The sequence below is a fragment of the Brachyhypopomus gauderio genome, chromosome 1, assembly GCF_052324685.1.
Source record: "Brachyhypopomus gauderio isolate BG-103 chromosome 1, BGAUD_0.2, whole genome shotgun sequence".
NCBI classification, from domain to species: Eukaryota; Metazoa; Chordata; class Actinopteri; order Gymnotiformes; family Hypopomidae; genus Brachyhypopomus; species Brachyhypopomus gauderio.
Window position 1 is genome coordinate 13,305,623 of NC_135211.1, and position 24,431 is coordinate 13,330,053.

Sequence of the window (24,431 nt, forward strand, 5' to 3'; positions counted from 1 at the left end):
TTTATTTATAGATTTCTATTTTTAAGGTTGGGTGAATTGCGTAGTAAAATGTGCCATCATATTTTTTAGGCTGGATAGTATTTAATGGGTTTCCATGTCCGTGATCACGTGAATAAACATTGTTTGGCCAAATCGGCAAAATTGCCTATTGTCTATCATGATGCGTATCAGCCAATGGAGGTGGACAATGACATCGTCTGTTGGCCCCGCCCTACAGAAGACAGCAAGCTTTTCCCTTTAACTCAATGGCAATTCTTTCTAATAAGCACATATTTTGATACAAAAAAAACTTTATAATTGAGTAGCAATAGCAATGACCTGGTAACAGTTTGGTTGTGGGTGTTCAGCTGGTACAAGTTTGTCAGGTTCAGAAATGAGTGTTGCTGGGTTTGTTTGTATATATACACACACACAATATTATAACTGCTTATAATATCATGTGTTTCAACACATCTCCCATATGTGATACATCTGTTCATCCCCAGCCAGGTTCTTGGAACAAATGGGCATCTGGTCCATCAGGTAGACATGGAGTGCGTCATGGAGGGAAGGAAGGAGAGCTTCCAGATGGAAGTTCTGGCCTATAAAGAATATGTCAAACTCTTGGCCGGCCCTGCTATAGTCTGGAAGAACAGCCATAATGATTTCAGGGAAAGAGGGGAAAAAAAAGACTTTTTGATAAACTTGGTGACTTTCTCAAGACCACTTGTGTATTTTTCTGATGTCCCAAAGTCCCATTTGACTGCTCACTTTGTAAGGATGCTTTTGATGTCATGTTGACACAATGCGTTTGCTTTTTTTTTTTTTAGTAGAACTGATCTAATTCTTTACAGGTTTACTCATATATAACCTGGTCAACTATCATTGATCCAAGAGTGAGAATTTGCAATGGTCACCCACTGTTTGTTTCTCTCCATTTGTGCTGTCCACCAAATGGCTGTATTTTGAATTCTCCTCCCTTTGCCTTTTTGTTATTCATCCTGCCATTCCAACCACTCTGTTGTCATCACATGGTCCTTGTTTAAGGTCATTGTGTTGCCCATTTAAACTGTTTCTTCTCACACTGTTGTTGGTTCCACTGAGTTGTTGCCCTTGAACCTGCTGTGATTGTTTCTAATATTGTTATCATCGTGAATGTTTGTTTGCCCTGTTGATCTCCATCGAGTGTGGGTTTGTTTTCCCTTGTTGTACGTTGTTTGTTGATAAAACCATGGCTTGCACCTGCATCCTGCCTCAAGTGTCTTGCTTGGCCCAGTATAAAAAGTCTCATTTTGAACAGTTATCCTTCCAAATTACTCCAGAGTTTTGCCAAATACTGTAGTGGGATTTAGGTTTGCTTTATCTTTCCTCACCAGATCCTAGCAGTCATTGCTCCATGATGCCTTTGTGGTTTGTCTAAGAGCAGCAAGGTTGGCAATAGTTGAATGGCTTCCAAAAACAATATCGATAGTTAACACACAATCAGCCACGAAATATAAACTGGGGTGAAGCGAATAACATCTTGTTACGACGGCATCTCTCAAGGGGTGAGGGTGAAGGGAACAGTCAGTTCTTGAAGACGTGAAGATCCAAGTGAAATGGGATGAAATGTGACGGATATACAATTGGGTCAGAGCATCTCCAATGTGGCACGTCTTGAGACGAGATCCAGTTTCGAAATGGTCCAAGGAAGTTCAGCCAGTGAACTGGCGACAGGGTCATGGGCACCCGAGGCTCACTGGTGTGCACGACCCTACAGAAAAGCCACCACACCATAAACGTCTGAAAACGTTCATGCTGAAAGTAAACCTTGTACAAGACATAAAGAACCTGCTGCTAACACGCTGGTGCCAGATACTACAGGATATCTTCAGAGGTCGTGTGGAGTTCAGCGACGTGAACCTACCCATTAGGCAGGTGACTTTAATGTTATGGCTGATTGGTGTATTTCTTAAACTTTCGTCTTGGTCCCAGTGACCCCTGTAACCCAGGGACCAAATACAATGAACCTCAGCTGCAGAGTTGTGGCAGGAACAGTGGAATGGCTAGATTTGTTTTTTAGTCTTTAATCCTATTGTCCTACTGGACTTTTAAAATGCAAGTCTTCAAAACTTACACGAGTAATATATGAATACACCTTCATGAAAACTAGTCTTGCAAATGACTGAACAGACACTGTTACCTTCTAAATATTGCTGTATTTGGATATAACGTACATATATGGATGCACATTTCAATTCTAGAAAAGCCATGAATATTTTATATCTTTGTTTTATGGACAGAAACAAACCTTTCAACTGACATTCATTATACATAGCCTGTTTAATAACAAGCACAAGAAGCACCCTTAAAAACAAACAAAACAAAATAAATTAACAGCCTGAATCATTTCCCAACTTAAAACCTCAAACCAAAACAAATAACACGAAATGGAATAAAAAGAAATGTACACCGATGTTTGCAGCCTTCACCGAACAGTAACATCCTACATCTGGGAGTAGGCAGGAACCCCTAAAAGCTAAATGCTTAATAATTCAGGCATGCAAGACATCCTTCTGTACTCTCTTTTAGGTTAAAGCTGAAAATGTAACGTGAAAAGAAAAAAATAATAAATCCATGAAAAGCCCTAGTCCACCGCGGGTGCTTGTGGGTGCTGGGAACTGGAATTACGGCTTCATCCTTCGAAGTGTTGTAACACTGTGCCCTGCAACACTGGCCCTCTGTAATAACTCTGGAAGCTACGCTGTGCACGTGCACCCACAGCGGGACCGGAGCGCAGCGGCCGAGACGGCGAAGCCCGTCTCGCCCGCAACCGCAAGGTCAGCGCACGGTAACACCTCGGGCAAGATTCACCACAATGACGTCATCACCCACACCGAGACTACGGAGCTCCGCGCGAGGTTGGCCAATGGAAATAAACTACTTCCTCGCCGACCTACGGTCAGGAGGCTGTTTCACCTACTGTCAGCAGACTGTTCGTTCTTGTGGTTTTGAATGCGATCCTTTTTTTTTTTTTTTTTTTTTAAGTGCTTCGAGCAAGGTCACCACCTGTTAAATTACTGCTAAATGCAATTAATTAATGGGGTTAAATTAAACTGACTAGGGCTTAACCCTTACACCTCCCTCTATGTCCGTCATTAAGGCACCAACGCAGGTAGTGCCACCAGTTTTAAACGCTACTGATGAGGAGGAGTCTGACTCTGAAGTGGGTCTCGGACAGAACTTGCTTACACACTTTTGTTTACATATGCGTGCATGCACAGAGAAACGCAGACACTCGCACAGACATTCTCTCGCAGACATCCTCTCGTTCATGCAGACAAATGTCAAGAACTTAAATTCCTTCAACTCAGACCCATGTTTCCTATCTGAAGGTTGTTTAAATGATACAGAACAGAAGGTAATTAATAAGGCAAAAGAAAACGATGTAGTCTCACTTCGAGGGCTGGGACTGGAGCTGAAACAAGTCCAACATGTCAAGCATGGCCTGTCTGATGTGGTTGCCAAAGCGATGAGAGTCCTGAAGGTAGGTGGGGGGGGCATCAAATCAATCATCAAAGCAGTCATGTGGTGTTAACAGTATGAATGTGTGTGAGCACGAGTCTGGTGTGTAAATGCTTTTTAGTTCCTTACTCACCGTCTCAGGACTGGAGCGCTTGCAGGAGATGTGGAAGTTAATAAGGTTCTCCCCCACAATAATGTAAGCCACACCATAGCCATCATCAGCCACCTGGAAGATCACAAAACCACCTTCTAGGACATCGCTCATAAACCACACGTGAACTCCTGAAGGAAGTTTGTGGAATTGGACCTGTCTGTCGGTTGCTCCAACTGCTACGGGCAAATTTCCCATGGTTTTTTTTTTTTGAAAGAGGACCAGAAATGGCAGAATGCTGATTCCAGACAGGCTTTACAACGGTGTTCATTTATGATTTACTATCTCATAACCACATCGTTAAACTCGACTCTCATCCCCCGTTGAGGGGAACGGCGTGTCCGTAGACAGCACACCGTAGACCTCCGCACTGGCACAACCGCTCCGAACTTACATGTTTAGAATGGCTACCGATTCTCCCCGTGACCTACGAGGTAGGCCGAAAGAATTTTTATTGCTAAGGTCATTAGGTTTGTAGGGGTCTCACCGGGCCAAACCCTCCACCACTGGACACGAGCTCGGGGTGCCTGACGAGGTCGAACAACTCCGGCTGCTGAAGCGGAGTCTGACTGGTCGACAGCCTCCATGGCTCAGACAGCACCTGCAGAAGACATGAGCGCCCCCCGGGGGCCACCGTCAGCTGTGGAAAAACCCCTACTACCATACAACGCCAGAGCCAATCCCATGTTGCGCAGAGACGAGTTCTGAACAAACATTAACGCTGAAAACCAAAGCACTTTCGTGGTATCGGTAATCCAGGCTTTGCTAACACCTGGCAGGGCGACTTCACGTTCCGATTCGTGCGTCTTTCAAAAAGTCACTTTGAACGAGGAAGAAATGTGGCCACGTGCCACATCTGGTACCTTTGGCTAGTTTGTCAGTGGCGTTACCTCCTTGAGGAAGGGGGAGTCCAGTTGGAGGTACTGCGACACCACGTAGAGGCAGAAGAGATGGCGATCAATGCCCCTGCCCGTCATGGCCATGCGGTACATCTGCTGGTGCTTCTTGGCCGCCTCCCGCAGCAGGGCCAGCCTGGTCTCTCTCTGTGCAGAAAGGCGGGAGACAGAACGGCATCGGTGCTCCGCAGAGAAACGCAAGAGAAACGAATCCAAAATCTACAGTGACATTTTAAGCGAAGATCAGACGGTCGCTGTAAAGGATCATCGCCCGCTTGGCTGCGAGTATTGGGAGTTGCTAAGCGACGCTTGCTTTTTACTGCTAATAAAGCACCTTTCGCATAGAAAGTCTTGGCCGCCTAAGCTGTGAAGTCGGGACACGCAGTTCCGTGTCTCCTAAAGGCAATGCTGCGTTACATTACATTTACAATTACATTTACAACATTCAGCAGATGTTCTTGCTCAGAGCAGCTTACAAAAGCACTTTGTTGCCTCAAAGGTAGAAATCCTTGTGCTAGTTCATTAGACGAGCCTAAGGACACCATTAAGACCATTAAGAACACTATCTGAAGGAATTCGCACAAGGAGACCACAGATATCTTTAAAAGCATGTCTGCAGAAATGGGCAAGCGTAGGACCGGTGATTAAACATGGGGCTTTGAAGTGGAATTACAAGCCCTTTCACAAAGCCACAGATGAAGTGGCTCCTGCCTGGCCCAGACACAGACAGGTGAACTCAAGCCCAGAGTCATTCAGCTTCCACTCCAGAGCACCATATCTCACCGCCTGCCTCAGACACGCACAGGCTGCTTTCGCCAATAGGTCATTTGCGTACGATTCGAAATTTATCGCCCGAATGCCAAAGCGTACGATGATCGCACCGTAAATTCAGGCGGCTGTCCGAGGGCAGGTTGAGTGCGCCCCCGAGGTACGCCCCAGACGGAATGCCACGGCCGGGGTGTTCCAGAACGTTAGCCTTTTCAAACAGCGGTCATGGTAACCGGCCCAGAACACGCCGCCCGGCCCAAATTCCAACTGCGTGGTGCTTGAGTTCTGCGAGTCTCTCGGGAGCGCGGACAGGCAGACCAGCTCGGCAGCCGCCCGCCGCAGATGAAGCAGTTTAACGCTTCCTTCCCTTGAAGTTAAATGACACCCCGAATTATAATTGGCCGAGTCCGCATCGGGTTTCAAAGGGATTACGGTTGCAATGTCGTTTTGTAATGAAGACATGCCGCTTTTATCGAACAAACTGCGTAATAACAAAGAGGAAACAAATAATAAATGATAGATGTGTAAAAATGTAAATAATGAGAACACATGGAATATAACCCCTCTTTCCTGCCTTCTGACAGACAGACACTGAAAGAATGATGCATTACACAATCATTCCCAAAAACGGTGCACACACTCAGGAAATTGTCACTGTCTGCTCACTTGCTACCGAACACACCAACACACTGAGGCTAAATAGCAACATCTCAACCCACGCACAACTCTAGCCCTGAAGCAAACACATTTAAAACAGCAAGCAAGCGAACGGTCTCTGGTCTGCTGAAATCTGCACGTGGTTATTCAACGTGTCCAAATACTGTGCGGAGCTAGAACGCTGGAGTTGTGCAGTACCGGCTCGGCGTTGACCACGGCCCTCACGAAGGCGCACGTCTCCATGGTGCAGGACCGCACGGTCTCCGTCCGTCCCTCTCTGAACAGACGAGTCATGGACGCCTCGTAAGTCAGACAGAACTTCCCTTTGTCCTGCGAAGCACATAAAACTTTAGTGTGGGAACTACACGTACCGATCACTTTATTAGAAACACTTATCTTGTCCCTCCCCTGACCGAGCAGATGTCCTGTTACAGGCTGTGTCCATCCTAGACCATAGATAATGACTCAGCCTCCTTCTACCCCATCCATCAATGGTCTGAATCTCTAACCCCAGGACCAGTGCTGACCACATAATATTAGGGAGGTAGAATCTTTTTTAATACAACACTGACATGGAAGTGGCACACACACACACACACACACACACACACACACACACACACACACACACACACACACACACACACACACACACACACACACACACTCACACTCACACACTCACACTCACACTCACACACAACTAACTACACAAAGCTACAGACTGGTGACGACCTTCTTTCTTCTACCAAGTAGATGTTTCTAATAATCTGGCTGCAGAGTGCATGTAACGTCTGTGCAAGAATCAGCATCTCCCCTTCGCCCCGCATGGAGGACTCACCCGGAAGTGGGCGAGCTGCAGGGCGATCTGGATGAAGGCGTCCGGGCTGGTCCTGCACTTCTTGATCAGGCCTTTCCCGAAGTCCTCGAAGGGGATGATGTGTGTGTCCACGTCGTCGGCCAGCGCCTGGGCCACCGCTAGAGAGTTGGCGATCATGCTCTGGCACTAGGGCAACGGAGAGAGAGAGAGCGTGTCTCGGTGACGGAGAAACACGCACATGCCACCGATCTCAGATGCCGAGCTACCGACGCTGTACCGTGTACAGCAAGCGTGCAAATACGGGGGTGGGGGGTGGGACGGAAAGGGGTCAGGGGGTTCTGGTGGGTCGTCTGAGGTAACCAACCTCTGACGGAATGTTCCACTGCAGTCTCTGGGGCCCGGGCAGGCTACGGTGAGTCTGCCCTTTACAGTGTCCATCAGTGGCGTAACCCAGCTTGACAGGATCCATCGACAGAACATGCTTTCATAAAAAAAAAAAAAAAAAAAAGCAAATACATTTTATATGTGTGTGTGTGTGTGTGTGTGTGTGTGTGTGTGTGTGTGTGTGTGATGGGTTACTGTATCCGAGTAACATGGCGTGCATATACCTCCCAAAGGTGACCTATAATGGGAGCGTCGGCCCAGCTGTGCTCTGCATTCAGACCCATAGTTCCGTTCTTATAAACGATCAGGTTGAAAGACTTGTCAAACCACCTGAAAGCGCAAAATTTTAAAACAACACTGCAGTAAACGATCTGTTTCAAGGATGGTTATCGTTGAACTAGCTGTTCTGAGAAAGATGTCTTATGGCTGTTTTGGCCACTGTAATAAGCAACTAAAATGTCAACTGTGCGGTATTACTCGGAATAACCAAAGAGGAACATTGTCTACATGGACGTAGTCTTCCCTGCCTTCAAATATTTTTGGGCCATTGCTGGGGCTTTTTACTTGGGGCTTGATCCCCAGTGGTTTGAATCTAGCCACAAAATATTTTCCTCTAGAACAGCCAGAGTTGAGCAGAACATTAGTCAAGGATTTCAATTTTATCGGCAGTAATTAAGTGCAACACTGGCTTAAAATAATACTGCTGCATTAGGAACTCAAACACGTTCAGGATGGAAAAAAACATTCAGGGCTGGCAGGCTTAACACGTTCGGCCCCTAACGATGCCCCCGGGTGAAATGGAAGCAATAAATGTGCACTAAGTTCAGGGGGTGGCTTTGAAGAAAGGCTTGGATGATATCTGTTATATAAAGGAAGGGGTTGGTTGCCAGGTCATGACAACACCAGCAGGAAGCCGAAACACTGATAACTGCAGCTTTGAGCCACTGACACAGACAACTTGCAGCGAGCTGGCGACGTAGCAGGTGTCTCTCCGTTTACCTGTCGTAACACTTGCCATGCAGGAGGGACTTGGCGTAGCGACGCAGCGACTCCACCGCGTTGTTCGGTTCGTATCGCTGCTCCGTGTCGTCCAGCGTGACGAAGAAGGCGGCCTTCTCCACGGCGTCCAGGGACTGGCGGTTCTTACCCCGCCTGAGGTAGGCATCACGGGCACACGCCCAAGGTACTCTGACACACAAAACAACGCATGAGCCACATCTTGACGGCAGAGACGAGCTAAACGGAACGCTGTAGAATCGTTTTTATGCTGCGAAGAATCTTAAATTCGCCGCCTTCTTGTCACAGACGTAAACTGAATCCCTGAGCTCGAGTCAGACTGTAATAACATCCACAACAACAGCCCCCCACTGTAAATGCACCACGCCCTTTGACCCTACGTGATGTGTGGGAGGGGCCACCTGTTTCCTGCTGTGAGGGCAGCAAGCTTCTCCTCTCCTGGCTGGGGCTCTGACGCGTCAGCTAGTATCCTCTCCATTTGTTGCTCTATCTCCCGTGGCAACAGCAGCCGCCCGTCATAAAACATCCCCACCTTGAAGTAACGCCCCCTGTGGTACACCACAATATGCCTGCTGTCCGACACGTGCTGGAGGGTGTCTGCACTCACAGGGAGGACACGACGGAGGGGTGGGAGAAGTGAAGAAAAATAACTCAACTCAATAAATCCAGCACCACCAGTAATTATAACACAACGTCACAATATTGGGATCATGGGAATGAGTCAGGTCAAGACAGTTGTTTCATGTTCAAACAATGCATACCGGTCATCAAGTTACCCACCACCCACACTCCCTCCACCACAACCCAAAGATATCATATTTAACAGTACTGTGACATGAAACAAATGTCTGATCTTTTGTACAAGCCATGAATGGAGATCTTGAATTACAAGGTTATGGCGGGAAAAGTCCAGAGATATGTTCAGAGATAGATATTAAAACAGCATTAAAAACTAAAAATGGCGTTGTTCTACACTCTTTGTGTGCTGTCTTATGTTTAAAGACACACACAAAGCGAGTCGATTCACGGAGTAGACTGAAATAAGTAAATTAAGGTGAAACATAAAGACTAACTTGACCTTGCCACCAGTCCTTAAGGCAGTAATCACAGATCAAAACCTAATGGCCTTAAGTCTGTTAGGTTTGTGGCAGGCAGCTGTCAGGCGGGCTGAGGTCTGCGTGCAGGCTGTGAGGTGTCTGGGTTCGGTACCTGAATCTACGCCTGGGACACGACTGGTGTTGAACATGCGCTCATACTGGGATGAGCACATGGGAATAGTTTTTTGCAGCAAAAACTGAAAAAGCAAAGAGGAAGAGGTCAAATAAAAAAGGGGGAGGGGGGAGGGGTTTAAACGGGCCGAGCAGCTACGACATCCAATAGGAACTCGGTACCGTAGGGAACGAGGTCACTGCTGCAAGAGGGCGGATAGCGTGCGAGTTTGAGCCAAACTCATGGGGTCAAAATGGAGAGAACAGGGATATTTGTTGCAACACAAACACGTGCACACACACACACACAAACGCACACAAACGAAGATTCAGATATGCTAGATGAATGGAATGAGAATGAGGAGACCCGGAGCTTGAACAGAAAAGTCCTGTAAAACCAGCACCCTACAGTCTCTGCTCAAGACCATTAACTGGTCAATAGGACAGACCTTTATTGTAATCTGTAAAAAAAATTTCTATCAAATCGCTAACTGGAAGAATGACTGGTAGCACAGGACTAGCACGGCAGGTCTTGCGGGGTGGGGGGGTTGCTTGAACGGGGGGGCCGGGGGACTAGCCGGTCTTACCCCTCTCCTGGCCTGGGACACGGCTGGTGTTGAACAGCCGCTCCCACTGGGCGGAGCAGAACGGTACGTTGCTTGCTAGGGCAAAGAGCTGCTCCATCAGGAGGCAGGGGGAAAAGAATCAGCAAAGAAACTCAGGCAGGACGACAGAACTGACCGATCTGGAATGATGTTATTTACATTACACCAAATAATCGAGCCGGGACATGGTCATGCGATTATAGGCGTTATCGGTCAGTAACAACCTGATCGGATTGTCGAAGACAACAGCAGGTTATCGCCCCATTCAAAACCATACCATCCGAGGCTTTTTCTAGTGATTATTAAGAAAATTCTGAAGCTCATTATTTGGTTAGCACATTTAAGGGCAGGTCGCCGATATGGCCCACAGTGACCAACAAAACGTTTAAAGTCCACACCGAAATCCCAACTGCTGAGACTCCTGCTACCAAAAGGCATTATTTGTTCAGAGCACACAATCTGCTTCGCAGTGTGAAATAGCACTTGGCAAATGTCAGGACGCTCTAACCGGCTTTATCTGAGCTCGGTCCAGTTTCCTTCTGTAAAGCATGATGGCATGGATGGCATTCCCAGCCCGGGCAGCCTGGAGCTGTGTGGGAAACACGTAGAGGAAGTCCTGGAGGGAAGGAGACAAAACCGGAGTTAGAAAGGGCAGCGGTTAAACGGGCCAGAGGAACCAGCAGAAGGCGGCTCACCATTGCATAGTAGTTACTGTTGACCATGATTGGGTTACGGCTTCTAAGGTAGATATACTCCTCCCACCAATCACTGACCTGCAACCAGGGACACCCAAAAAAGTGTCATGTAAGAAGGGCACAAGTAGCTTTAATGAGGCGTTTTTATTTACTATTTTTTTTAGCAAGCTCAAAAACAAAACAGAAAAATAATCACTTACGTAATTGGTTGCCCACAAGGACTTGAGCCACAAATACCACTGAAGTTTAGGGGCATGATTCTTCTGAAAGTCTAAAGTGAGTCCCTCCATTCTTTTATATTCCTCTTCATCCAGAAGGGGGCGCACAGACTCCAGATACTGTGGGTACGGAGATATTAGCCAGGCATAACCAAGTCCAGCATTAAATCACCTACGATCTATGTATGAAACCAGGTTCACACAGACTACTGTTAGTTCTCATCCAAGGGTCAAGGTCAATTACCACTGGCACTTGCATTCAGTATTACATCCAAACCACAATTTCAGTCCATGAATATTCAACAGCGTGCCTTTTAGTAAGTTAACACATCACACGCTGTACCTCATAATTTAAGGTGCCAAATACCAAGCCAAGCTAACTGTGAAAATCAGACCCTGGTCCAGACACAAGTTAACCCATCGCTGACCTCTTACCCATCTGAAAATGTATTAAAATTCAAATTAGAATTACGGGATGTCTGACTATATGATTAAATGTGGAAGATGTTTGATGACAACTCTGATCTCAATGAAGCCTTCAGACATGGTGGTGCTTACTCTCGTCACAGTGTCCTTCACGGAGGGCACAGGCAAATTCGGCAGTGAAGTCTGGAAACTGTAAAGTGTTGGTGTTTGTATCCCCGAGAAAATCTTCACTAGCACCTGCAAACACAAAACAGACACATTCAATCTTTCTTTGCATTAAAAATGTATATACTAAAAACTTAAAGAAACAGAACTGTACCAAACAACTCAGTTTGTTTTGGTATAAAAAGCCTAAAATCAATCTGAGACCGAGGGCTCTGTTGTCATGGACACGGAGCAAGTGCAAAAATAAGTCATAAGACTGTGGTGCAGGCATGAGTGGGTGTGGCAAAAATGTTGGTTGATATTTTCATGACTGGAGCAGGCAGACTTAACTGGCACAGTGTGGCCAAGACACAAAAAGAGGCACGTTACACTGAATTCTTGCTCAGGCTGTGTGAGCCGGTGACAGAGTGCTTTAATAATCACAATATAATTGTTTTTCCTTAGAAAAAACATTTGAGTTGTGTTTAATTAGTAATTGAGAGATAGTTACAGATATTTTTAGTGTGTTGATGTTCATGGTCAAAATCGCATGTAAGAAATTGGACGTGTTTATAGGACTGCTTTATGTGAGGACAACAGCATGTTGAGTTGACTCTAAGAGCAGGTCCATGAAGGAGACAGCACAAACACTGCTGTAAGTTTTAAAACTACTGTTGCACTGATGGATTTGTAACATCACGCCTCTTGTTGGTCCACTCCACCCACCATGCTGCAGGTACATTTATATCTACCCACAAAATTACCAAATGGTGACATGCGGCATGAAATTAGTCACATGCAGCCCTAGCAGAGCACCGAGTGTCTCACTGGACCAACGTCCCTCACCAGCCAGGCACGTGATTTCCACGTGACGCCCCCATGCCTTTCGCTCATCCAGCCGTGCCAGGACAGAAGGTACTTCAGCGCGTTCCTCATGGTGAATATGATGGCCACCCAGAGGCCCGTGCCCACCAGAACACCGCCCACTCTCCTCTGGGTCTCCAGGGACATGTACTTACTGGAGCAAAGGATAACAAGAGCACTCAAAACTACAAAAACGCAGCTTAGGACGTTGACTTCATATGGACTACATTGTGAAGTTAATAACTCAGGCCCAACGTATAATAACAGTGAAGGTCGATGAAAGATGTAGCAACTAATATGTAATCCGCAGTAAAGGGAACACAAATGGAATGACGGCTTTACCTCACTGGCATGTATTGGCCAAGTTTCAGGAAGAGACCCAAGGAGGGGTCCACCTGAACATATTTTGCCCTTCCCATGTATCCCGCCAGCACCAACACGAACCCGGGAGCGCTGCCTGGATACACGCCATTCATAATCCCATTCTGTGGACACAATCCCATTACAGAACATGGACACAATTCCATTAAAAGGTTCTAGCATTCTCTTGTCTCTCCACACTGAACGAAAAGCCTCATCACATGACACGTTACCTTGAAGCGGATGAACCTCTTCTTCCACGAGTGAAGACCAGAGAGATAGACCTGGCGCAGGGCTTCGTGGCTGAGCTGCAGGTCAATGCCATCAGGGGACACAGTGAACTGGAAGGCCACTGCTTGGTGAGCTTCTGCCATGCTGACTGATGCACGGGGGTTACCGCAAAAAAACCTACTCTGCAAGATGGGAGGGGGGAGACTTTATGCAGACATCAGAATAGAATAAACGAGTCAAAATAAGGCAAGTGCATCCGATCTTAAGCTGCACAAGGCTCCATCTGGCTGCTTAAAACTTTGCAGTGCATATTTGCAGTTTTGTGAAATCAGAACTGCAGGTCACAGCCTCAGGTTCGGGTCCCGGACTAGGCTCAATACTAAATGAACGACGAGTGATGCAGGCTGCAGTAAATCAAGCTGGTGCGCAAAGAATACACTGCGCGTACCCGTTACACCGTTCCTGTGGCTCAACGCGTGAACGCGCATCTATCAAGCGCGACGTGGCCATGGCGCATCCCAGCTAGCAGGCGTCCTGTCAAAATAACGGTGGCACTCAACTGGGCTGAGGCCACACGCCATATTACCGTTTGCATATCTGCAATAGTTCATAATCAAGCAACGAAGTACTTTTAGCGCATTACATTAGATAGATAACCCAGCTTTGACAGAGCTCGTAACAGAGGACGGCCAATATCGAGGACACGACTAGCCAGAATATGCCGTACTTATCGTGTGCCGACGCGTTTTAATTACCTTGTGAGACTGTGTGCAACAGTAACATTCAACTGCAAACGGTCTAGGGGTCCGTCTCTGGATTATTTCTCTTTAAACGCGTGTTGATTCGTTAGTTAGGACACCAAATTCTAGGTATCTAGCTAAGAAGTCTGCAGGCACATCTTGTGCCGTTAGGGTAACGTTTCGCTGAGCCTACCCGCCACTCTCCGTGAGAAGTTACAACAGCGCCCCCCGTAGGAGCGGAGTGGAACTGGGCGCAAAATAAAAAAATATATAAATTTTTCCTAATATTTAAGCTAATATTTAAAGAATGACGATATTTTGATCAAACAAACAAACAAAAAACAATATTTAAAAGAAATTTTTTTACTACCAACATAATAGCTACCTTTATTTACGCCTGTCCTACCGGTTTGACACTACCTCTATTCTACCAGTAGGTGGCCATAGGAACACACAATATCCGAACGTAGTTGAAAGAGCGGATTTGCTCCGAGCGACCTCATCAAACTGGGATCCTCACTGCCGAATGACAGGAGACTTTTTGGAAAAGTAAACAGTCTTGCATTTCAGCAGAAAGTGTCAGCGGTGGACCAACATGATGCACAGAGGAGACCGTGGTTTTAATCTCAGCATCGTTGTTTTAATCGTTTGCTGTGTTTGCGGTGTGAATGGTAAGTCTTTCAATAGTTGTGTCTTGCTGTTTGTGGTATTTTTATGTTGGTCTAAATGTAGGCATGAAGTACTTAGGCGTCTGTAGTGGAATCAGTTATCTATAAAACTACCATGTAGTTTGATGTGGTTTAGTTAAATCCATTTAAATTCTGATTCTATTTGAAACAAAATGACAATGCAATTAACAAATGATTGGCGGGGGGGGGGGGGGGGGGTGCATCTAAGTGCTTTTTCTATGAGGACTGTAAACTTAACATATCTTGCTGGGTCTAATTCCCAGAATTGTCATTGGAGACCTAATGTAAACATATAAGTGTCATTAACAAACATTCCCAGGGCGATTTTATGTCATCTTTCTTTCTTTAAATTTTCACTTTGCTTTTTTTTTTTTTTTGCTGTGAAACCCACTGTTTCCTATCTTACATTTGACACCACCGTACTCTTTGAAATAACAATCTGTGCTCATTCTGACCAGACCATCTACACACAGCAGCAGGTGCTGTCCTTCACATCTACATCTCCAGCGTCCCACAGTCATTCTTATCCAGAGCAACTTCCATATTAATCAATTTAACAGTATGCGGGCTCCTTCTGCTCCATTACCTTCCCCTGTTCATTGTTTATGAATGATTACAGGACCTGTTTGGAACCCGGGGTGCATCGGTCCTCGCAGACGCCCCATTGCCCATGCTGTTCACAGCTCGGACCTCCTTTTGTACCGTCCTGCGTGCTTCTCCCATTGAGCCGTGCAAAAGCATTCCCCTCCTGTTCGCCTCTTTTTCTCTTGCCAAACTTAACATGCAGGACGTGTCAATCTGTTCCCAAAATGTTGCAAATGACCCCTCTGTTTGTGCTCCATGCTCTGACATTCTTGTGTGTGTGTGTGTGTGTGTGTGTGTGTATCTACCCACCCTTGTAGGAGACTATTGTGAGGTGAACCTTTGCCATAATGGAGGTACATGTGTGACCAATGTGGGAGAGGAACCTTTCCTTTGCATTTGTGCTGATGGGTTTGCAGGGGACACTTGCAACATCACGGAAAATGGTAACGGATATCTCACGATCATCGACTGCATATGTTCAGACTAGACGTCAAACATTTCAAAATGGTTATCGGAGTCAAAGTAAAATTATTCTTGTGTCCATCAACGTGCCCTGCCAGGCCCGTGCAGCCGAAACCCGTGTAAAAACAATGGAGAGTGTGAGCTGATCTTGAACATCAGACGAGGAGACGTTTTCAACACCTACGTCTGCAGATGCCAGCCTGGCTTTGCCGGCGAGCAATGCGAAATCAGTGAGTACAGCACCTTATTACGCCACTGGGAGAAGGCTTCATCTGGTGACCATAATGCTTACACAGAATGATGTATTCTTTCTATTACTGGACGTATGTCACACAGATTCATAACATGTTTCCAAAAGCAAATGACCCTACTCCTGGCTTACATTATTGAAAGCTCAAAAAAATCTCTCATGCTGTCTTTTGTGTTAGAAATTCTGAAACCCTTAAATGGTGAGCACAAATAAAGTCAGAAGCAGTTGGGTTAGATAATAAAGTACAATGATTTATTTTAACAAAGCATGGATTAACCCCTGAGATCTCCGTTACAAACACACCAGGTGTCTGTAGCAGAGAGAGCTAATTCCCCATTCCGAACTCTCATCTTTTATACTTTTAATCATCAATACACACGGTGTCCACAAGGTGAACACGAGGTGATCAACCAAATGTGATTGGACAATGCATGAAATAATTAACACTGATTTGACAGATGCATATGACGCATGCCCCATCCGCGCTCAGTATCCTCGTGATGGCATGACAGACTGAGTGTCGCCGTAGTCCCTTCCAAGTAGAGATTAGGCGTCTCCAACGAGGTCAGTTTAGGAACACCAGAGGAACATCAGATTAGGCCTCAGCCGAGGCCAGAGAACACACTCACACACATCTGAGGCCTACTGAAGTCACGAGAATGGCTTCAGTGCCATGATTAACACACTTATATGTAAAAAGATCTCTAACATCTATCTCTAATGTGTTTAATGTATACTAAGAAAGCCTGACATAAATGGAAATCACCACATTTCCATCACACTTTGTATCCTTTATCAGTCAGCTGAGGAACTGATGGGCCAGTGTTGCTGAGGACTCGGGACAGGGTGGCAGGCAGGGGCGTGAACAAGCCATCCTGTAGCCATACTTTTGGAATACATTGTATTGTTGTGACACATTTTTCCCCCATGGCAGCCACAGCAGGAACATTTCTGCTACATGACTTTTCCTGTGGTCATGGAAACGGCCTTTGACTAATGACAAATTTTCTTCCTCTCTGACCGTCTGTAACTCGTACTCACGCAGACACGCCCAGCATTCAGACCAGGCACTTATGGTTTAGGGAATACTATAGGGAATTTTAAATAGGCTTCGTCATTTGACTTTCGTGTTTAGGCTTGACACTGTTAATTATTATGTGTTTTTTGAATGTAAGACGGTGTCAGATATCCCATAGCTTGTGCTACAGAACGAGCTTAAACCTCAGAATGAAGTATTCTGGTCTTGTGTGTGTAATAAGGGTAACAGTGTTTTTGGCATCATCTTCTGTGAAACTAAATGGAGTGTAGTGTCAAAAGGCCTTGCGCTTGTGAGCAGTAATACAAGCTTGTGACTTTTATTACTGCTCTTGTTCTTACAGGGTTTTTTTTTTCTTCCTGTGTATGTTATGTTGAATTTTCTGTAGAGGGTTGCAAACTCATGGCTTTTACAAAAGGTAATGGGAGAAGATGCAGGGTTACTAAAGTGAGAGATTGCTGTTTTCAGAAGGCAGATTTCTGAGTCGCACAATATCTGAATCCATTCTTCACTGCTCCCCGAGCCTTTGATTTTTATTAGTTACACTGTGGTGGAAAAATTCCTCGTATCAGGTATCTCCAGTAGATTCTCCTGAGTGTATCCTAATTTGTCTGCTGTAATCCCAGCTGTTGGCAGCGAGAGCGTGCCGGTCTCCACCAGGACCAGAGCCATCCAGGCCTGCACAGTGCAGTTAGTCAAGCTCTCATCAAACCCTGAGGGTTCTGAGAGTCTGGGCACTTCACCATAGAGAATGATCCAGAACAATATTTTCATCAGACTAGTAAGAAAATGCAGTGAGGTTCTGGAGAACTTTAAAATGTAAATATTCCAAAGCAATCCAAAGTTTGTTTTGATCTAGAATTGAGGCCACATGCAAAAAATAAATAAACAAAAACAGTGAAATACGCACTTCGTCATTTCACGAGGGCAGAAGTGTACACTGAGACAACAGGAAGACCCTTATAATGGAAAAACCCCTCAGATTACTTTGTTTTATAATGACTCTGTGTCACACAATAATGAATTATGCTCTGCTGAGACTGAGTTGTTTTGAGTTTCCAGCAATCCTATTAGATGTTGAGAGAGCAGGAGCGTCTTAAGAACCACTGCTGCTGACGTAAACACTGCAGGCCACGTGGAGATTATGGGCTTTCTGCGTCCTGTTTGGGTGCCTGTGATAAACACAGGAGTAGGACACGTCTAGAGCATATGCAGAAGCAAATGTTTATTTGTTTGTTTTCCAGGAACCTTTTTTGTGAAATATATTTTTAGAACATTAACATTTGTTCTGAATAATTGTGTGTTGGTGTATAATAAACTGTTAGTGTATAAGAAAACAGTGACAAGAAAACTGCTCATATTCAGTGGCAGATCTAGGGGTCATCAAGGGGCCACAATATTCATAGAGGGGCCAAATATTTGTCCAACATCCTTGCACACCATCCATGGTTTTGGTAAAGTGTATACATTTCACCATTCACGTTTACATTTTTTGCCAATACTAAGTTGCCAATACTGCTGCCACTTTATTGCCATTCACAAATTGATGTGTCTCACACACCACGTCTTCCATGTGCTTCCATCTTTCATGAGGGTGAAGAATCGCCCTTTAGTGGTGATTACTAGGAACTGCAAGTTCAGCAAACACAAGGACAGCAAAAATACTATTTACAGTGTTACGTTTTTCTTTTTTTTTGTAAATCCTAGCTACTCTGGAGCTTCCCGGTCCTCCCCTCCCCCCTCGTGCCCTGCGCAGGTGTCACTGCTGACTCTGTCTGGGTTTTATCTGAGGTCGTGACCCTTGAGAAGGAGTGTGTGCTCTGTGCATGCCCGGGCATCCCTTCATGCGTCACCACGGGCCCTCAAAGCCGCCTCTCTGAAAATAGTCATTAGATTATCTGAGTATACAGGACAGATTTGAAGACGGCGTGGCCGGTTCCTTTCCAAACACGGCAACGTGTTTATCTTCCCTAGACACTCGGGGATCTGCCATCTGGCGGTGTAGGAGTTGCTCCATATCACTGTCCCAGCTGAAGACTGGCTCCTTTTAGGGAGACCAAGTGGCTTGCATCTGTCTGCAGAAGCGAAGAGTCTGTCCATTGTACTGCTCACTGCGTCACAACCTGCAGCTCAACTAAAGGCAGATTAAAATAACTTCAGTTGTGGCTAACAGAGAAAATTGATGGTTTCATAATGTTTACAATGCATTTCTCTCATTAACACAGGCTTTGCTTTATTCCAGTCTATTTTATCTAATAATAAAATAATATTGCATTAACTCAAAAATGTATTTTTCGGGTAGCTTATGAATCTTGTGCCATTTTCCTAGATGTGAACGAATGTGCCATCGAGCCGTGTAAGAATAGGGGCATATGTAGGGATCTGGATGGAGACTACAGCTGTCAGTGCCCCACCCCTTACGTAGGGAAGCAATGCCAACTAAGTATGTATACTGACTAACAAGACATTTTCTTCACCACCCACAGATTGAACTTTAATACCATAATGTTTTAGTTAGTTTAATTAATGAATTTTTAAAGAAGTCTGACCAACTGCCAGTATCAATGTAGTATATAAATCTTTGAAAATGCCACAAAGAAATGTTTAATACTGTAATATTTTGGGTCTAACATGTCTCTGCCTTGGCAGGCTGTATCTCTCTGTTAGGAATGGAAGATGGAGGAATAGTGGAGTCCCAGATCTCCGCCTCCTCCGTCTACTTTGGCATTCTGGGGTTACAGCGCTGGGGCCCCGAGCTCGCCCGCCTCAACAACCAGGGCATCGTCAACGCATGGAGCCCCGACTCCTATGACCAGAACCCCTGGATTCAGGTTGGTCAGAAATTTCACAAGGACAGCCTGCTCTCACGGGGACAGCCTGTTGTTTTGGCAAGCTGGCCTGCTCACATCATTAGGTCTTATTATAATAAGAAAGCGCTGAGTTATTAGATTAGAAAGCCTAAAAAGTTCTTTAGATAAGTTCTGGTAAAAGAATAAAAGTAGTTTTTTCCAGATGAATGTTTGCTAAGGTTCTAGTGCTGGTATTGCAGATTGACATGCAGAAAAAGATGCGCCTGACGGGCATCATTACCCAGGGAGCCAGTCACATGGGGAAATCCCAATACATCAAGGCTTTCAAGGTGGCGTCCAGCTACGATGGCAAATACTACTTTATGTACAGAGCCAATGGCCAGAAGACAGCCACGGTGAGCCGCACACCTGAGGCATCACCCTCGTTTCCTGGTTTGTACGGGGCTCCTCGGTTTGCAGCTCACGCCTTTGTCGCCACTCCTGCAGGTTTTCTCCGGAAACACGGATAATGACGGTACCAAAACAAACTTCTTTGACCCGCCAATTGTGACTCGATATATCCGCATCGTCCCTGTGGTGTGCCGGCAGGCATGCACTCTACGTATGGAGCTGATGGGCTGTGAACTTGATGGTAATGTACTCTAATCAGTAAGGATGAACCGATCCTTCCTCCTAAACCCAGGGTTTTCCTAATCGGTATTGCAATCCCTGTTTATTTCTCATTATTAGCTCTTGGCCCGTAGTTAAATTGCATGCAGGGAATGTCGTGTTCCTGATTTTTGCCAACGTGCGATTCCTCTCACATGATGGCGCGTTTTGCAGTTCGCTCCAGCGCGGTGGGCTGTGCCGACCCCCTGGGCATGAAGTCTCGACTGGTTTCGGACAGCCAGCTGTCAGCTTCCAGTGCCTTCCGCACCTGGGGCATCGACACGTTCACCTGGCTTCCCCACTACGCCCGCCTGGACAAGCTGGGCAAGACCAACGCCTGGTCTCCAGCCTCCAACAACCGCTCTGAGTGGCTTGAGGTGGCGTCTTCTTCTACAAGTACTGCACAGTGACACCTTTTCCCACACAGGACTATTAAGTTTGCCATTTCATCCCATAACTACACGAGATTTAGTGTGCCTTAATGATGGCGTCCCCATTTCGGTAGGAAACATTTATTGTGTGGCCAAATAAACTTCTTCAAACTGTATGTGTACAGATTTTATTATATTTGTTATTTAAGCCTAACCAGATTTTGGCTGTATTTCACCAACCTTCACTAGGTGGACTTGGGGAAACCTAAAAGAATCACAGGCATCATCACGCAGGGAGCCAAAGACTTTGGCACAGTGCAGTTTGTGTCTGCCTTCAAGATGGCGTTCAGTGATGATGGCTCATTCTGGACTATTGTAAAAGAGGAAGCAACCAAGACAGACAAGGTCAGTGAATATTACAATATTTCAATTATATATTTTTTCTATATGTTTTCCTAAATATTTATCCATGTATCTATCTTTTTTAAGGATTCGGGGAATGTAATATAGAATATTAAACATGTTTGTGTGATATTAAACTAATGTTTAACTGTCTAATGTTTAACTGATATTAAAATAATATTTAATATTGAGCGAATTGGCAATTATAGAAACAGAATTATGCTAAAACACTTCTCCAAACCAACCTAACTGTCCAGTTCTTCCTAAAACAAGTCTGAGCATTGGTCCTGGACAGGCATCCTTCTGTCACAGATTTGCTTCCTGCTATAGTACTAAACAAGAATTGAATATCAATTGCAAAAAGGGAGGATGGGTGTAATACAATCTCACATGTCCAAACCTTCCAATCAGTATACCTCTGAAAATCATTCAGACGATCAGACATCACATAAGCCTTACTAGAATTAATGTCAATGTTACCTGTTTTAACACCTTACCACCTGATTCTGTGAGATGCAAGGTTGAGATCACTGGGATGTCCTGATTTTTATGAAATGTGTGATCTATACAGTCAGTTTGAAGACTGTGTGGAATCTGTTACTCCAAGACAATCACAATGTGTTTTGATCAATATGTAAAAACACTGTAATCAGTGTTTCAGTTTTAGACCGCAGCTTTGTGTACATTTACAGTTCTACACAGCTTGTACCACATGTGGCTTTTTTCTTGGAAAGAAGGAAGTCTGTGTTTTGTAGGGGCGTCGGCTTTCTGACTGTTCAGAGTGAAGCGGACATAGGTTGGAGGCAACAGATGTACCACCAGTTTTGCATCGAAAGGGGAGAAATTAAATGAGTTTAATTTCCTAGACTTTGGAAAGGTATTCAAAGGACTTAATTTGATTATGTACACCATATGCCCAGGAGTGAAGGATTAAGCAAATTAGAAAGAAAACACAAGCGTAGGTTCTCTGGGTCTTTAACCTCTCTAAAGACCTCAGGACTGGGTTTGGTTAGAAAACCAAGTTCCAGTTTCTTCTGTTTATGAGCCTTTAAGAAGTACAGGAGCCCCACCCAAACCAGACGTTCTTTGTGTGGTATATCAGTCCACAGTTTCCTATTTTCCTCTGGTCCAGGCACTGTCTATCGTGAGATGTTTATTGAGATCATAGGCAGTCTCTTCTTCTCAAGATTCTCTCAACATGGTTTAGTTTGTGGCTTCTCTAAGGAAAGGCTTATGTGGAAAATTCCATATTATGGGTTGTTGTTGTGGGCAGTGGCGAAACCTCTTGATCTATTAAAATCATTCATGTTTGACCTCCATGTGACCCAAGATATGGTATTGCTCAGTGCAAAACTGATGTGATACCTGGATGTCTTCCTGTGTAACCCACCTATACACAGACCCACCAAACTCAATAACATATGTACTGTCCGTGTGTCCATTCCAGATATTTGAAGGCAACATTGACAACAACACGCACAAGAAGAACTTGTTTGAGAGGCCTTTCTACGCCCGCTTCGTGCGCTTCCTCCCATGGGAGTGGCATGAGCGAATCACTGTCCGCATGGAGCTCCTGGGCTGTGATGGTTAGAGACCTTTTTGAGGGCTGGGGGCTGTCTGATCCATCTCCATTCACCCCAACCTCTGCCCCAAGCCGCTCTCTCAGACTCCTGCTGATGTCTGTATTGCCTAGATGGTAGCACAGTCACTGCTCGTTATTGGTTGCATTTAGCAAATAAAATTGTACTGACTCTGCATTGTCTTAATGGCATTGCAACTAAGAATTTTAGCATTTTCTAATAGCATTCCTTTTACACTTCTGCCTGTTTTTAACATAATCCTAATGTTAATATGTGCACTTTCTCTTGGGTCGCACAATGCTGCAGAGTTATCACGCAAGCAGAAGATGACACTGTTCATATAGCACATGTTAGTTTAATGAGAAGATGTTGTAGGTAGGTTATAGTGGTTATGCGATAGTGGTTAGTTTGTCTTTAACACCGCCATGCATTGCCGCAACCATTTTTAGTGTACGCGAACCATGGATTTGACGTACAACCAAATGTTCGTACAATCCAGGTAGCTCCCAAATTTACTTAAGTGCAACTTATCAAATATTACATTCTTCTCTGTGGGTAAAGTTCTCCAGTCAGATTGTAGATTTCACTCCAGATTTTCACTCCAGACTGGTTCCTGCTACTCTTGGCTGATGCCTGATGGGAAACCTATCATTTGACCTCACTGTGCCTCCAAGCCTATGTGGACATTTTGACCACCCCCCACAATCAGCAGGGTGTCAAGTGACTCATTTAATTTAAGGTTTTTAAGGAATGGAATACAAGTTAAAAGGATGTGACTCAATAATCCTTTGGAGCTTTTGAGTACATTTTTGTAATCAGTCTAAATATAGTCAGGGATTGTGCAATAAATTGACAAAAAAAAAACACTGATATTGTGGAAAGACTATGATTGAAAAGGTTATTCTCAGCCCTATATTGATATTAAAATTGTCCTAACACATTCATCTGAGGTTGCAGCATTTGCTTTGCAGTGGCTATATTTCTTTGCATTTTAATGTGATGTCAAATTCATGTTGCATTATATTCCTTTTTATTTATTGACAGTTTAAACAGCCAAATTCATTGAGAAGTATAAAATCTTGAAGGTTTTTTACCTTTTGTAAAATATTTTCTGTTTTTCTTTAACAAAATGTAAACAAAATCATTAATAAAAGATTGAAGGACACTGCTTTGGTTTTGCTTGACTTTTTGCAAGTTTACCTGTGCTGTGTAAGCCTTTGGCATCTTTTGTGGAATTAAACAACAAACACCAACAGGGCTTCAAATGATTGGTTAGAAGCTGACCTGAGCCTCCAGACATAGCTATGAATGTCTAAAGCCCTGATTAGAGTTAGTGTCTCGTAGAACGATTAGCATTTCAAAGCATTTCACTGCTAGTTGTACCGTGTGTGAGAAATAAACTGATTTGATTAAGAAATGGAGAACAAAGCAGACCCTTGTCTTGGCACTGTGTACACCGTGCAGCCTAACAAGAAGCCCATACATTCACCATTCGCAACACCATCTTCCTTCAGCCTACTGTTTATTGCAAAAAATTACAGGCCCCTACTGATGACCTCCTAGCCTGTTATTCACACCAGTTTAGCATTCCTAGCCTGGGGCCGGCCCTTTCATCTGAACGCATACCGCCCCCCAAACGGCCACGACGGCTCCGAGTGTTTGGGGGGGGAAAGGCTCAGGATTCAAGAGGTGCTCCAAAATCAGTTGATAAACTGGCTAAGAACCTTCTCTCCGCAGTGTCAGATCGGTATCTGTCCAGGTGCTTGCTGCCTGTGCTGGTGGGTGTTGCTTGAGGAACAGTCACTTCTGGCCCCTCTCAAGACCTGGCTTGCAGTCTGTCAGGTTTACAATGGTAAGAGTGACATGTTTGATTTACAGAAAGATCTCCTGAGGTCCTGGCCCATCCTGAAAACAATAATGACTTTCTGAAG

The 24,431-nt window shown here is 45.0% G+C and overlaps 2 protein-coding genes across 4 annotated transcripts; one reads left to right on the forward strand and one right to left on the reverse strand.

Annotated features, from left to right (window-relative positions):
- Positions 1-2,958: 2,958 nt before the first annotated feature.
- cpt1aa (carnitine palmitoyltransferase 1Aa (liver)) lies at positions 2,959-13,876 on the reverse strand. Of its 3 annotated transcripts, none has more exons than XM_076997771.1 (19): positions 13,683-13,876; positions 12,930-13,104; positions 12,679-12,821; positions 12,319-12,490; positions 11,461-11,565; positions 10,885-11,022; positions 10,685-10,762; positions 10,498-10,605; positions 9,972-10,059; positions 8,578-8,773; positions 8,159-8,347; positions 7,384-7,489; positions 7,140-7,256; positions 6,797-6,961; positions 6,154-6,285; positions 4,525-4,677; positions 4,122-4,235; positions 3,617-3,709; positions 2,959-3,499 (listed from the first exon to the last, which is right to left on the reverse strand). In XM_076997771.1, exons 2-19 carry the CDS (start codon positions 13,068-13,070, stop codon positions 3,413-3,415), a joined length of 2,325 nt encoding a protein of 774 aa, XP_076853886.1. In that variant the 5' UTR covers positions 13,071-13,104; positions 13,683-13,876; the 3' UTR covers positions 2,959-3,412. The 3 variants fall into 3 exon arrangements, with proteins under 3 accessions (XP_076853886.1, XP_076853876.1, XP_076853895.1); XM_076997761.1 differs by having other exon boundaries at positions 12,930-13,109; XM_076997780.1 differs by lacking the exon at positions 9,972-10,059 and adding an exon at positions 9,386-9,470 and having other exon boundaries at positions 12,930-13,109; positions 13,683-13,875.
- Positions 13,877-14,092: 216 nt separating this feature from the next.
- Positions 14,093-23,665, forward strand: mfge8a (milk fat globule EGF and factor V/VIII domain containing a). Its single transcript, XM_076997794.1, has 10 exons — positions 14,093-14,338; positions 15,259-15,384; positions 15,502-15,633; positions 19,019-19,132; positions 19,339-19,520; positions 19,739-19,894; positions 19,986-20,130; positions 20,322-20,524; positions 20,768-20,923; positions 22,368-23,665. The coding sequence occupies exons 1-10, from the start codon at positions 14,263-14,265 to the stop codon at positions 22,509-22,511; spliced, it is 1,434 nt and encodes a 477-aa protein (XP_076853909.1). The 5' UTR covers positions 14,093-14,262; the 3' UTR covers positions 22,512-23,665.
- Positions 23,666-24,431: the final 766 nt, after the last annotated feature.

Coding starts and splice junctions, on each gene's coding strand:
- cpt1aa (XM_076997771.1), bottom strand. CDS start 13,070: ATGGCAGAAGCTCACCAAGCAGTGGCCTTCCAGTTCACTGTGTCCCCT. Junction 7,257..7,383: donor TTATAGGTCACCTTTGGGAG/GTATATGCACGC, acceptor TTTTTATGAAAG/CATGTTCTGTCGATGGATCC. Junction 3,500..3,616: donor AGCGCTCCAGTCCTGAGACG/GTGAGTAAGGAA, acceptor ACCTACCTTCAG/GACTCTCATCGCTTTGGCAA.
- mfge8a (XM_076997794.1), top strand. CDS start 14,263: ATGATGCACAGAGGAGACCGTGGTTTTAATCTCAGCATCGTTGTTTTA. Junction 19,133..19,338: donor AGGGAAGCAATGCCAACTAA/GTATGTATACTG, acceptor CTGCCTTGGCAG/GCTGTATCTCTCTGTTAGGA. Junction 20,131..20,321: donor GATGGGCTGTGAACTTGATG/GTAATGTACTCT, acceptor CGCGTTTTGCAG/TTCGCTCCAGCGCGGTGGGC.